The sequence below is a fragment of the Protopterus annectens genome, chromosome 6.part1, assembly GCF_019279795.1.
Source record: "Protopterus annectens isolate FY-2018-M chromosome 6.part1, PAN1.0, whole genome shotgun sequence".
NCBI classification, from domain to species: Eukaryota; Metazoa; Chordata; order Ceratodontiformes; family Protopteridae; genus Protopterus; species Protopterus annectens.
In genome coordinates this window covers 470,406,241-470,421,013 of record NC_056738.1, presented here as the reverse complement: position 1 = coordinate 470,421,013, position 14,773 = coordinate 470,406,241, and the positions used below count along the sequence as shown (strand labels likewise).

Genomic DNA, 14,773 nt, shown 5'->3' with positions numbered 1-14,773 from the left:
TCCCAAGGTGTGGTCTGTGCAGCAACTTGTGTCTCCTGTGATGCATACTATATTGGGAAAACGGAGAGAAAAATAAAACAAAGGGTATATGAACATACCTACTGTTTTGGGAAGAACAACACTACCAACGCTTTGGCGAAACACATTATAGAACACCCCAACCATCAATTTCAGTTTGTGGTACTACAACAGGTAGAACACAATATTAGGGGTGGGCCTTGGGAACTCAGACTGGAGGAATGTGAATTGAGATGGCATGTACGCACCTCGGCTCATGTACCCCCAGAGATTAATGATTACATTTCTATTAAATGCCTTCTCAAACTTAAGGCTCTGAATAGATAATGCTATTCTAACTATGGCTTGTTTAATTTAATAACATTATTAATACAACTACATTTATAGCACAACTTACATTATACACTTTGTATTTTTTAGTGTATTTTCTGGTGCATTATTAGAACCACAATATATGGTGTAAGTCTTTTTAAAGTATTGGGTTTGGGCTCTAACAACGCCTATGAACTTCCAACTTATTGGAGACATCTGCAGTTAACTAAAATTTGAATTTGTTAACAACCAGTTATGTTTCTTTATCATCACCTCTTGCTGTCATTTTTACATAATCAAAAAAAAAAAAAAACTTTTCTGTGATGACTACATCTCTGAATGTTTATAAAAGTCATTACTTTAACTTTTTACTTCTGACAGCATAACTCTTCTTCTTCTTTCGGCTTTTCCCAGTTATGAGTTGCCTCAGTGGATTACCTGTCTGCTCATGATTGGCAGTGGAGTTTTACGGTGTCGAGTTGCCAGCACCCAACTTTCCACAGAAGACACACACATTTTTTGATTATGTAAAAATGAATTGGGTTTGGGCTCTAACAACGCCTATGAACTTCCAACTTATTGGAGAAATCTGCAGTTAACTAAAATTTGAATTTGTTAACAACCAGTTATGATGTTATGGTTTGCATCTAAGTTTCTGGACGAAGAATTTTAGGACACAAATAGGTATACAGGGAAGAGACAAAAACTTTGACTTGGTAATACTGTTGTCATACTGGTCGACTGGTTTTAACCATATATTTTTCTGTTTTTAACCATATATTTTCTGTTTCTATTTATGATAAAGACTTTGCAATATTCTGCTAATGTAAAGAACTCATTTATATTTAACTAGGTTACAGCACTAGTAATGTTGTTTTTATTCCCACTTTGGCGTTCTTTGTTGCAATGTGTTTTCTGGGAATATCTCTTTAATTTTTTTAAAAAATGGTTTTAATTGTGTAATTGATATGGCAGTTTGAAAGTATTTAAACTGCAACTACATGTTATGTCATTTGTCTGATGAAGTTGGTGGAGTACACCGATGAAAGCACTTTACTTTATCTACACTAAAAACAGTGTTGCTGTGGTTCCACTGCTGCCGTTTTTCTGTTTTTTAACTGTTTTGGTTTCACAATTTGAGGAATTATTGTATATTATTTTGACAGCCACTTCTATTACAGTTCAGAAACAGAAAAAAAGTTAATAGCTTACATGGCTATTTAATTGTAAATCAATTACTGTTATTTACATTGCACAATGTTCTGGTCTCATTTTATGTGGGTCAGACAGGCAGAATGTTACAATTGAACATATTTATGCTGTCAAAAGGGACGGCCGTGGTGGTGCAGCAGTTAGCGTTGCTGTCTCACAGCAAGAGGTTCTCCGGTTCAATCCTCGGCTGGGGTGCCTTCTGTGCGGAGTCTGCATGCCCTCCCTGTGGTCGCGTGGGTTTTCTCTGGGTGCTCCGGTTTCCTCCCACATTCCAAAGACATGCTGTAGGTGGATTGGACACTCTTAATTGGCCCTAGGCATGAGTGCATGCATGTGTGTGTGTCTTCTGTGGAAAGTTGGGTGCCGGGCTGGCAACTCGACACCGTAAAACTCCACTGCCAATCATGAGCGGACAGGTAATCCACTGAGGCAACTCCTAACTGGGAAAAGCCGAAAGAAGAAGAAGAGTTATGCTGTCAGAAGTAAAAAGTTAAAGTAATGGCTTTTATAAACATTCAGAGATGTAGTCATCACAGAAAAGTTTTTTTTTTTTTTTGATTATGTAAAAATGACAGCAAGAGGTGATGATAAAGAAACATAACTGGTTGTTAACAAATTCAAATTTTAGTTAACTGCAGATGTCTCCAGATTTCCCTGAGTGAAATGATGCTTTAAATGTTAAATGTATGGTAAAGATAACAGCTAAGGCAGGAATGTTTTAATGTACTTTTTAAGAATAATTGAATATGCTGACTTTTATACAGGAGTCTCTGGTGTATGTTGCAGTTATGCTAACCAGAGTGACACCACCCCCAAATCTTTTATCTGGTCAATTGTCTGGATAAGACAATAGTTGTGCAATATGTTCTGAGAAAACCAGATGTTATTTTTCAGTCATGTTTCAATCATGGATAGAATTTTGACCAGTAAGTATCTAACCAGCCTTCTAATTGAGACTAATTATTATTAACACTGGCTGTGTTCATGTAGGTTACTGTTAAACGGTTACATTTTGTTGGCACGTGATAGGAGTTACACATGCTTAAGATCAGTGGAGCACAGTAACACAAAAAAAGAATAACTGATATGTTTGGTACATGTGGGAATCAAGTATTTGATCAACAGTTTAACTGTTTAAAGCATTCTACAAGTGTGGAAGTATGGATTATAAAATAAAGCATCCTTTCATCAGCTGTAGGTTGTTATGGTGAAGGTAGTCTGGTCTGTTTTAGCCTGAAACATTTACTGTATTGGCACATATAAGCCATGGAGCTAATGTAATAGTGTGTAGAAACAATATGGAGAGTATTTGAAATAGTGACAGTGTAAGGATTTTGTGCAACATAGTGGGAGCCATACCAGTTTATTTGTTGATGTGGGATGAGGTCATCCAAGTTAGTTGTTCACTTAAGGTACAGCTTGCCATTTTTGACTGAATGTTGACTGGGTACAATGGTTAATAGAGGTAGCCAGAAATTAGCGAGAGAAGCTATGAAAATATCAAGGTGAAAGCTTTTTTTACGAGTGTTTAAGGGTAACATATGTGCTGGAGAAATTTTGAGCTGTCGGCTAAGCTGAGTGTGACCGAGGTGAAAAGGAGAAGAATTTAAAAGATGCACTGCACGTTTTAGGAAAGTAGGCAGGCAGAGAAACTGTGGTGGTGGTGTGAAAGTACAGTTTTGTACCTACCATAAATGTAGATGTCCGATAGATATGCAATTGCAGTCCTTACATATGGGTTGTCCTGCCTCAGGCAGCCCTTCGGTCGGCCGGATTCCAAAGTCTGGGTCCGGCGTTGGCTGATGTCGGCTCCTTCCTGACGTCAGAGCGGCCAGGGTATAAAAGCATCAGGCGACGCCATCTTCTTCAGTGTTTCTTGCCCCAGATGCCAGGTGCCCTCCAAGGAAGGCTAAATTTAGAGAATGGATAAAAAATCCAGACATGCACAACAGTAATAAACAGATACACCATAACAGATTTCCCCAGCTAATTTGAGAAAGGGGGAGTGGACCCAATAAAGAGAATAACAGAGGGGTAGGAGGGAGGGAAAACCTGACTGCAGTTGCATATCTATCGGACATCTACATTTATGGTAGGTACAAAACTGTACTATGTCCTTCAAGAATGCAACTGCAGTCCTTACATATGGGTTGAATACCATAGCCAAGCTGGGGGTGGTAGGATCTAAGATAAGGATGGTGTAGCTAAAATAACCTGCAGGACTGCCGAAGCAAAGCCTGCTCGGGATCTGGAATATAAAGGCAGGTTGTAATGCTTGGAAAATGTATGCACGGAGCTCCATGTAGCAGCTTCTAGAATGTCCTTTGTAGCCACCCCTCTTAGAAAGGCTGTGGAGGTGGCTGTAGCTCTGGTGGAGTGTGGCCTGATATTGGCTGGCACACCTTTTCCATGGAAAGAGGAGCAGAATCTGATGCAGTTTCCAATCCATTTTGAAATTGTTTGCTTGGAAATTGCCTTTCCTTGTACTCCAGCTGCGTAGGCTACAAATAGTTGGTCTGACTTTCTGTTGGCCTTTGTTCTGTTCAAGTAGTAGTGCAATTGTCTGTGTATGTCCAAAGTGTGCAGAAGCTTTTCTCCTTTATTTTGAGGATTGGGAAAGAAAGTAGGCAAGTGAATTGCTTGATTTAGAGAAACCCTGGATATCACCTTTGACATGAATGAAGGATTGGTTCTTAAAGAGACTCTGTCCTGATGGAAAATGAGAAATGGAGGTACTGCCATGAGGGCCTGTATCTCCGAGACTCTTCTTGCTGGAGTAATTGCCAACAGGAAAACTGTTTTCCAGGAGAGAAATTGCAATTCTGAAGATGCTGCTGGCTGAAAAGGTGGAAGGGTCAATTTTTCCAAGACGAAGTTGAGGTCCCATGCAGGCACTGGTGGTTTCCTTGGAGGTTTGATATTCTTTATCCCTCTTAGAAACTGCCTTAGCAAAGGATGTGAAAACACAGGTGGATCACTGTTGTATTTTGCTGAAATTGCTGAAGCGTGTATTTTTATGGAAGAATATGAAAGGCCATTGTGAAGCATTTCTGCCAAGTATTCTAGTATCTGTGGGATGCTCATCACTGATGCATCCTGACCCCTGTTGGCATTCCAGATGTTGAATCTCTTCCATTTGGCTGAATAAGTTTTTCTGGTGGAAGGTCTGCGTGCTTCCAGTAAGATCTCTTGAACTTTTTTGGAGAGAGAGAGAGAGAGAGATATGGGTAGAAATCATGGAACCCTCCAAGCTGCCAGTTGCAATGTTTGCAAGTTGGGATGAACAGTCCTGTAATTGTGCTGAGTTATAAGCAGAGGCCATTGAGGCAGGGGCCACGGCTTGGTGCGAGTTATGCTCCTTAGTAATGGATACCAGTGCTGCCTCGGCCAGTCTGGAGCTATCAAAATGCCCTTCAGTTGTTCTGCTTTGATCTTCAGTAACACCTTGGTCATTAATGATAGAGGTGGGAATGCATAGATTGTTAGAGAATTCCAGCTGAAGGAGAGAGCATCCATTCTCCAGGCTTGAGGATGGTGAGACCTTGAGCAAAACTTCTTCAGATGATGATTGAGGTGTGAGGCAAAGAGATCTACGTCCGGCCTTCCCCATGCATGAGTTATTTGTGAAAAAATGTCTGGATGCAACATCCATTCGTGCGGATCCATAATGTTTCTGCTTAGACTGTCCGCCAGAACATTGTCCTTGCCTGGAACAAACTGGGATTGCAACTGTATGTTCAGTTTCAGGGACTTTTCCCAAAGAGTCATTGCTAGTCTGCAGAGGGGGTAAGAATGGGTGCCTCCCTGTTTGTTTATGTACCACATAACAGTGGTGTTGTCTGTCATTATTAACAGATGACCTTGCTGAAGAAATTTTCTGAAGGCCTCGATTGCATGAATCACTGCCAACATCTCTTTTTGATTGATGTGCAGATGCAATTCCCGGGGAGCCCATTGCCCTTGAATGCATCTGCCCTCCATGTGCACCCCCCATCCATGATCTGAGGCGTCTGTTGTAATGGTTTGGCTTGCTTGAGGTTTGCTGAAGGACATGCCTTTGTTTAGCGGGCTTGCTTGTGCCCACCACAAAAATTCCTTTTGTAGACATGGAATGAGTGGAATAGTTGCTTCTAAGTTGTGGCTGTGTTGAGACCATAAACGTTTTAGGCACCATTGTAGTTTTCTCGTGTGTAGTCTTGCCAGTGGAATCAGAAGAATGCAAGATGCCATGTAACCCAGGGCCTGCAGGATCTTCCTTGCAGTCATCTGGGTGTGCTTTGCTAGGCTTTTGAAGTAAACTGGTAATTGCTCTTGTTTTTCTTCTCTAAGGAAAGCCATTTGTGAATCTGTGTCCAGTTTGGCTCCTGGAAAAATTATTTGATGGGATGGCAGTAGTCTCGATTTTTGAATGTTGACTGTGTATCCCAAAGCCTGCAGTAGATGAATGACATAGTCCAAGTTTCTTATCAAGGCTTGCTTGCTGTCCGCTTGAATAAGGCAGTCGTCCAGGTAAGGGTATATTTGTATCCCCTGGAGTCTGCAGTGCGCAATTACTGATGCCAGGCATTTCGTGAATACTCTGGGTGCAGTAGATAAGCCAAAAGGCAATGCTGAGAATTGATAATGCTCTGGCCCTGCAAGAAATCTGAGGTATCTTCTGCAGCTGTGTCTGATTGGGACATGCAGGTATGCCTCCTTGAGGTCCAGAGTAACCAACCAAGACCCCTTGCCCAACATGAGAAGGAGTTGCTGTAACGTCAGCATTTTGAATTTTTGGCACAATGAGAAAAGTGTTTAGAGCGGACAAGTCTAGTATAGGTCTCCATTGCTTTTCTTTTCTTGGAACAAGGAACAGTCTTGAGTAGAATCCCTGGCGTTGTTCCTGAGGAGGAACCTTTTCTATTGCTTTGATTTGTAGTAGCTTTGAAACTTGTAAGAGTGCCTCTGCCCTCTGATTGTGTGGCAGGTTTGGCATGCCTTGTCTTGCTGGTAAGGTATGGAAGTGGAACCTGTAACCTTTGTCTATTATGTCCAAAATCCATTTGTCCTTTGTAAAAATGTGCCAATTTTTTGAAAATAAGGATAATTTTCTGCCTAAAGGTGCTTCTCTTTGAGCCTTAGTCAGCGGTGTCAAAGTCAAGTCATTGTGGTTGTACCTGTGGAACAGCGCCACTTCTCTGATTTGTTGGTTGCCATTGGCGGCCCCTGTAGGAGCCTCGGTATTGCCCTCTACCTCGAGCATGCCTGTTTTTTCCCCTTTGGAACTTGTCAGTGTCTGGAAAGGACCAATTCTTTGAAGGCCAATTCCTGCTAAACCTTGGTGGCTGAACCTGGAGGAAATCTTTGACTGTTTGTACTGATTTAGCTTTTTCCTCTATTGATTTCAACACACCCTGTGCATTAGCACCAAATAGCTTATCTTTTTCCAGTGGTGCATCAAGAAGCTTAATTTTAACATGATCTGGCAATGTCTGTTCTTTCAACCAAGCATGTCTACGTATGACGGCCCCTGTCATAGCTGACCTACATGAAGCTTCCAATGCATCATAACCACACTGAAGAAAATGATTGCTAACCTGCTGAGTATTATGTACCAAATCCTGCAAGGCCTTTCTATCTAAAGGCTCAGGAGAGGTTAATTTCTTTTGTAAATCATCCATCAAGAAATCCTGATACTGAAACATATGAAAAAGACAGTTAAGTGCCCTCATGGTAAGGGTGGATGAAGTATAAACTTTTTTACCCCACCTCTCCAGGGACCTAGATTCCCTGTCTGCGGGCAAAGGATTCTTGGTCGTGGAAGTGGCCACTCCTTTGGGCCCCTGAGAAATAGTTTCTAGATCAACAGAGTGGGCCTTAAAGAGATGCTTATGAGTTTCAGGAACCCTATAATATCTGTCAGGCTTGACAGGAGCAGGAGGGAGAGAATCAGGAGAAGTACTGGAGTCTGAGTACACATCATCCAATACATCTAACACTGGGGGTATAGCTAAAGGCCTGTGCTGGGGTAACTTAAGGAAAGTCCGAAGCCTTTTCCTGGAGTCTGAGAAATCCTGGCCCTGCCACTGAAAATGCTCTCTCATGGAGTGGAGAATCTCCCCGAAAAAAAATATCCTCAGGAGGAGAGGCAGAGGGAATGGATTCATCAGCATCCGAATCCTCGTAGGCTGGGAAAGATTCTTCCTGGGAATCTGAATGGTCCAACTCACCAGAGGCCTCCTCTGAGGAAAGAGTATCCACCTGCTCAACCCTAGGCCTTTTGTCTGAAGGAGGCTGAGAACCTCTGTCTGGATGAGCCTGAGAGCCCCTGATTAAAGAAATTAGATCTGCAGCTAAAGTCATGATCTGTTTATCAGAAGTTGAACCCTGTAGAAAAGATTTAGGAGGGTGAGACTTAGCCTGGCTGGCAGCCTTAGCACGTGTGTAGGCCTTAATGGACATAGGCACAGGAGGCCTTGCTGCCCCACGTGCTTGAGTAACTTTGTCCACCGGTATGGTGTCAGGCAAATCTTGGGCTTCGGTTTCAGGAGGAAAATCAACAACTGGCACCGGGGAAGCCTCCGGTACCGAAGTGAACGGTAAAACGGTGTCGTCGGCCTGGAGCGGTTGAATTACCGCCTCCGAAGAGACCGATGCACTCGCGATATGCTTTAGCGTGGTGTCGGTGGAAGTCACGGGCCGCGGATGTCGGTCCCGGTCCTTCCGTTTTTTGGAAGTATGTGCTGTCGGTAGTTCCGACGGCATGATATAGGAGTAATTTTCTCCAAAAAAGTCTACAGCAAATTCTGCCCGGTGCCTAAGTGTGCGCTTATTGAAGCAAGCACAGGCCGCACAGGCCGAGACGTCGTGGTCTGGGCCGAGGCAGGGAAGGCAGTAAGAATGGAAGTCCTTATGAGGTATTTGTTTACCACAAGACAAACAATTATTAACTTTTGCAGTTTTATCTGACATCGGCTGAGGCAAGAAAAGGTTCCCCAACGGGGTACTTAGCTTTTTGATGACTTCGGTATCTGAAAACACAGGAGCTGGTCGACCAGCACTTGCGAACTGCTTCTGCTTAGGGCACCACGCGGCAAGAAAGACTGAAGAAGATGGCGTCGCCTGATGCTTTTATACCCTGGCCGCTCTGACGTCAGGAAGGAGCCGACATCAGCCGACGCCGGACCCAGACTTTGGAATCCGGCCGACCGAAGGGCTGCCTGAGGCAGGACAACCCATATGTAAGGACTGCAGTTGCATTCTTGAAGGACATCAGTGAGGAGGAAGTTGACAGAGCTCTGGAAATAAGTAGATATAGAAGACAAGCTGGGAAAGGATAAGTATGGATGGGAAGAGCTGAGGGAGGTAAACAAGTTCAGGACTTCCTTTAGAAGAGGTAAATGGGTACTGTGAAGGGGATGCACTTTACTCGAGTCGGAAAGTAGGGCTGCAGCCAGACAAATATAAAGAAAACAATGTTAGGACTGGGTAGGAATAGTGGTAGGGCAAAGGAGCGAAGGACAACTGGGTGAAGTGAGGTCACTGGGAGTGGGGCAGTTCTCCTAATGGCTTGTAGCCTGTCTGATAAGCTTTCTGTTTTCTGCTCTAAGCCAGCCCTGAAGGGCAGTACTCAGCTCACTAAGAAGCCATGACGTATATGATGTAGGAATTTCAGTCTTACTGATAGTAACCCCTCAGCTAGTTAACTGCAAGGGTAGGCCTCACTAATCTAGCATTACAGTCTCCATGACACTTTTATTGCCACTGACCTACTGCACTTGCAATATTCTACACAGTGTATACTTCACTGAAACTTGTGCTTTCCAAAGGGAAAAAGTTTGTGCAACACTTAAATACAGTTTTATTTATATGACTTCATAGCAGTGGCACAGAATTCATAGATGCAAAGTTTAAGGAGGCATGATACTACAACATTTTTCTGACATCTAACCTTTGGTCCCACAGGTCCAGGTATGCCAGGTATTCCCTGAAAAAGAAAATAAAAGAATAAATCAGTCTACTTCACATTGTCTGTTTTTGAAATGACAAAATACCAGTAAGCAGACAACCAACAGCAGTAGTTAACTAGTAACCAAGTAATTTGGCACTATGTGCTGCCACAGCAATGAAAAAAAGCTTTGCTTATTTCTAGAAGGATTATTAAAACAAAAATTTCACATTAAGAAAATTCCATGAGTTTCTCCCTGTGGAACTTCATTTTTACTTATGTGTGTGTGTGTGTGTGTGTGTGTGTGTGTGTGTGTGTGTGTGTGTGTGTGTGTGTGTGTGTGTGTGTGTGTGTGTGTGTGTGTGTATGCACGTGCACTTATGTATGCCCACGTGAGTGTGTGTGTGTGTGTGCGCGCATGCGTCTGTGTGTCCCCATGTGTGCACACACGTACATTGTATGTGCCCACGTGAGTGTGTGGTTGTGGGTGTGTGTGTGTGTGTGTGTGTGTGTGTGTGTAATTCTAAGATTCATTCTCTACTTTAAGCTTGTCTGCAAGACTGGTATAAGCTTTGACTCCACTGTGACCCTGGACAGTATAAAGTGGGTATCACAAAATAGTTGAATTAGTACAAGGTACTATGGAGAGGGTGGAACGCAAGTGGAATAAACTGCCAGACTGGAAAGAGGGCCTCCAACACCACCCCCCCAAAAAAGCCTAGGCCTTAGGTTAGCTGCAACACTCACAGTCAGATGAGATTTCCTATTCAGTATGCAAAAAAGTTCCACAAGCACCTCAAGTTCAGACATTTTTATTTTTTATATAAGACTATTGGTACTGATTAGAGCCCCTTTAATACATTTTGAATTAGAATTTACTAAATTGGAGTGTTCGGCAGATGGACTCTTCCTAAAAAACACAGAATGGTGACAACAAGTCTTGAAAGCCTTGGAAAGGGAGATGCAGACCTTCGCTGACAAAGCAAGAAGGCTTGCCAACTATTTTGTACCAAGCTGACATGCACTGGGGCACTCTGAAATGACACTATCCAATTATTATTAGCCAATTATTAATTACTGCATTCATATTACATGCCATAAACACCTACAGCCTTAAAGCTAGATTAGACAGATAGATAGATAGACAGATAGATAGATATGTATATATACAGTGGATATAAAAAGTGTACACACCCCTGTTAAAATGCCTGTTTTTTGTGATATAAAAAAATGAGACCACAATAAATCATTTCAAAAATTTTCCCACCTTTAATGTGACCTATAATCTGTAAAATTCAATTGAAAAACAAACAAATCTGTGAGGGGAAAATATAAAAAATAAAAAACATGCAATAAGCTGGTTGCATAAGTGTGCACACCCTTAAACTAATACTTTGTTGAGGCACCTTTTGATTTAATTACAGCATTCAGTCTTCTTGGGTAGGAGTCTATCAGCATGGCACATCTTGACTTGGTAATATTTGCCCACTCTTCCTTGCAAAAGTGCTCCAAATCTGTCAGATTGCGAGGGCATCTCTTGTGCACAGCCCTCTTCAGGTCACTCCAAAGATTTTCTATTGGATTTAGGTCTGGGCTCTGGCTGGGCCATTCCAAAACTTTAATTTTCTTCTGATGAAGCCATTCTTTTGTCGATTTGGATGTATGCTTGTGGTCACTGTCGTACTGACAGGTGAAATTCCTCTTCACCTTCATCTTTCTAGCAGACGCCTGAAGGTTTTTGGCCAAAGGTGACTGGTACTTGGAACTGTTCATAATTCCCTCCACCTTGACTAAAGGCCCAGTTCCAGCTGAAGAAAAGCAACCATAAAGCATGATACTGCCACCACCATGCTTCACTATGGGGATGGAATTCTTTTGGTGATGTGAAGTGTTGTTTTTGCGCCAAATGTACCTTTTGGAACTCTGGCAAAAAAACCTCAACCTTGGTCTCATCAGGCCATAACACATTTTCCCACATGCTTTTGTAAGACTTGATGTATTGTTTTGCAAATTTTAGCTGGGCCTGGACATTTTTCTGTGTAAGAAAAGGCTTCCATCTTGCAACCCTACCCCATAGCCCTGACATGGAGAATACAAGAGATTGTTGTTACATGTAGCACACAACCAGTACTTGCCAGAAATTCCTGCAGCTCCTTCATTGTTGCTGTGGGTCTCTTGGCAGCCTCCCTGGCCAGTTCTTGTCTTGTCTTTTCATCAATTTTGGAGGGACGTCCAGTTCTTTGCAACGTCACTGTTGTCCCATATTTTCTCCACTTTTTGATGACTGTCTTCACTGTGCTCCATGGTATATCCAATGTTTTGGAAATTTTTTTTGTACCTTTCTCCTGACTGATACCTTTCAACAATGAGATCCCTTTGATGCTTTGTAAGCTCTCCGCAGACCCTGGCTTTTGCTGTAGCAGGCAACTAAGTAAATGTCAGGAAAATCCTACTAGGACAGCTGAACTCTATTTGGGGTTAATTAGAGTCTCTTCAATTGATAGCAGGTGTGTACCCAAGAAGACTGAATGCTTCAACAAAGTATTAGTTTAAGGGTGTGCACACTTATGCAAGCAGCTTATTGTATGTTTTTCATTTTTTATATTTTCCCCTAACAGATTTATTTTTCAATTGAATTGTACAAGTTATAGGTCACATTAAAGGTGGAAAAAGTTTTGAAATGATTTATAGTGGTCTCATTTTTTTATATCACAACAACCGGGCATTTTAATAGGGGTGTGTACACTTTTTATATCCACTGTATCTATCTATCTATATATATATATATATATATATATATATATATATATATAGATATATATATATATATATATATATATATATTTTATTATATATATATATATATATATATATATATATATATATATATATATATATATATATATATATATATATATATATATATATATATATATATTTATTTATACACACACACACACACACACACACATATATATATATATATATTTATAGTTATGTACATATATATATATATATATATATATATATATATGTATATATAAGTCATTTCCTCCACCTCCACGGCACACAGGATCCTCAATGCAACATTCATTTTACCTTTTCTTCTAGTAGAGTGATCTCTTTTTCCCCCATAAGGCCTCCAGAAACGTATACTGTGTTTCAGCTGCAAACATTCCTGCAAACTAATACAGGGGGGGGGGGGGCATTAATGTCCGTTTCTGGAGGCCATGCCTGTAGCTGTGCATCTTAACAGCTGGTTTGTTCTCATTGCTGCCCTCTTGCACAAAGGCCATTTCTTCATGCTTCTCTAATAATTTCCAACATCTTCTGTTGTAGGTCTTTTAATGTTATTGGCTCGTCATTCCTAGCTGTATCACTGTGCATATGGAATGGCTATACTGCAACCTCTAAGACCATGACTGCAGCCTTCTATGCCCCTTGCCAAGCTTGCAGCGTCAGAAGGTACAGCTTTCTCAACCTTAATGTCATCTACAAAGGACTGATGTAGTTTACCATGTCATGTGTGAAGATGAAGACAAACATTTTGAAAAGGGTTGCACCTAAGAAACACTTTTGTGGGATACTGCTTGTCTACTTTTTCCTGTACTTACAGCTCATCCTTACTATCTACCTCTGCCCCCAGCAATCATTTCTCCATCTATCAACCTGTTCTACTACTCACTCCTATCACTTTACTTTTGCAAGGGGTGTATGATGTGGAACCTTATCGGTTGGTTTGCTAAAGACCAGAAAGCTACACACACACACTTGATCTTAGCCAAAAGGCTAAGAAGTGATTCATCTCCATAAGGTTGCCTCTTATTTCCTCACTGGTGACCACTGTGTTCTATGAAATTCATGAATTTTGGTTTGAAGACTTCCTCTATCATTTGGCACGCAACTGAAGTCAGCTCTCTGGCCTATAGTAACTTGGATTACCACTTGCTTCACTTTTGCAGATTAAGAATCACCAATGCTTGCTTCAAGTACCCTGGGACTCCTGCCCCATGAGACCTGATCAAGAAGTTTAGTACAACTAACAATGTCTTAAAAATCATCCTGAGGATTCTAGATGTCATTCAGTCATGTACCTCTCTCTTTTCATCCCTCAGTTCTCCTAAAGCTAAACTTACCTACGCATCTGTCCCCTACCATCATACCTCCAAGTTTCACTTTAGACCTGCTCTCTTGGAACAATATTCTTGCATTCTGAATAAGCGCCTGCAATCCACTGTGGGTTCACACCCACAGTCACCGACTGGTTTTCTTACCTGTCATGGCATTCACAGATCACCATGGGTCATTGAAATTCCGGATAGCTCCTTCCCCAGCCCCCATGCTCTGCAGCTAAATGTCTCAAATGATTAATTACCGCTTCCCTTTTTAATGGTCTGTCACAGAATATCCACAAATGTACTAAAAGCATCAGCTCACATTAAATAACCCATAAAAATTACCTGTGGGCCTCTTGTACCAGTTACAACACCAGATCCTTCCATGTCATCCTAGGAAACAAAAAAAAAATAAAAGGTTGTACAGATTCATTTTGTGATTAACCACATCTGGATGTTTACAACACGGTTAAAAAAATGTTTATGTGCATTCTGTTGACTGGTTTAACCCTTCAGGCTAGGGCTCATTTTCAGAGGAGACCCAGTTGAAAAGCAACAAAAACAATAACAATAATAGCAGTTGCAAGATATAATCCAGTCAGACAACAGTTACAGCACAGAGCTTCATAAAATAACTAAAACAAAGTAATGACAAGCAATACACAGTACACATGTACATTATATTTACAAGATGAGAGAAGGGTACAAAGATGTACCACAGCTGGGATGGAATGGATAGAATAAAAAGGGGTAGAGAGGAGATTAAGAGAAACAGGAAATTACTAAATATGGATGGAGAGTATCTAAAGCAGGCACAATGGAATAAGTGGATTAGCAGGGGAAGAAATGAAAGACTGGAAGTAAAAGAGGGGCTTGCTACACGGTGGAAGGACTAATGTAAAAATAAAAAACATCAAAGTCAAAAATGGTGCTTATTGATACAAGTACAAAAGGTAGTCTAGGAACACAGGAATAAGAAGGTGACAGCACTAGGAACACAGGAATAAGAAGGTGACCGCACTAGGAACACAGGAATAAGAAGGTGACAGCACTAGGAACACAGGAATAAGAAGGTGACAGCACTAGGAACACAGGAATAAGAAGGTGACAGCACTAGGAACACAGGAATAAGAAGGTGACAGCACTAGGAACACAGGAATAAGAAGGTGACAGCACTAGGAACACAGGA

The 14,773-nt window shown here is 41.4% G+C and overlaps 1 protein-coding gene across 4 annotated transcripts in view; it reads right to left on the bottom strand.

The window, feature by feature from the left end:
• The window catches only part of COL18A1 (collagen type XVIII alpha 1 chain), a 1,701,455-nt gene that overhangs the window by 311,881 nt on the left and 1,374,801 nt on the right, over window positions 1-14,773 (bottom strand). For all 4 annotated transcript variants that reach the window (XM_044075903.1, XM_044075900.1, XM_044075901.1 and 1 more), the window contains 2 exons: window positions 13,930-13,977; window positions 9,473-9,508 (listed from right to left, as the gene is read on the bottom strand). In XM_044075903.1, coding sequence (XP_043931838.1) covers window positions 9,473-9,508; window positions 13,930-13,977 — 84 coding nt within the window. The remainder of the gene's footprint in view (window positions 1-9,472; window positions 9,509-13,929; window positions 13,978-14,773) is intronic.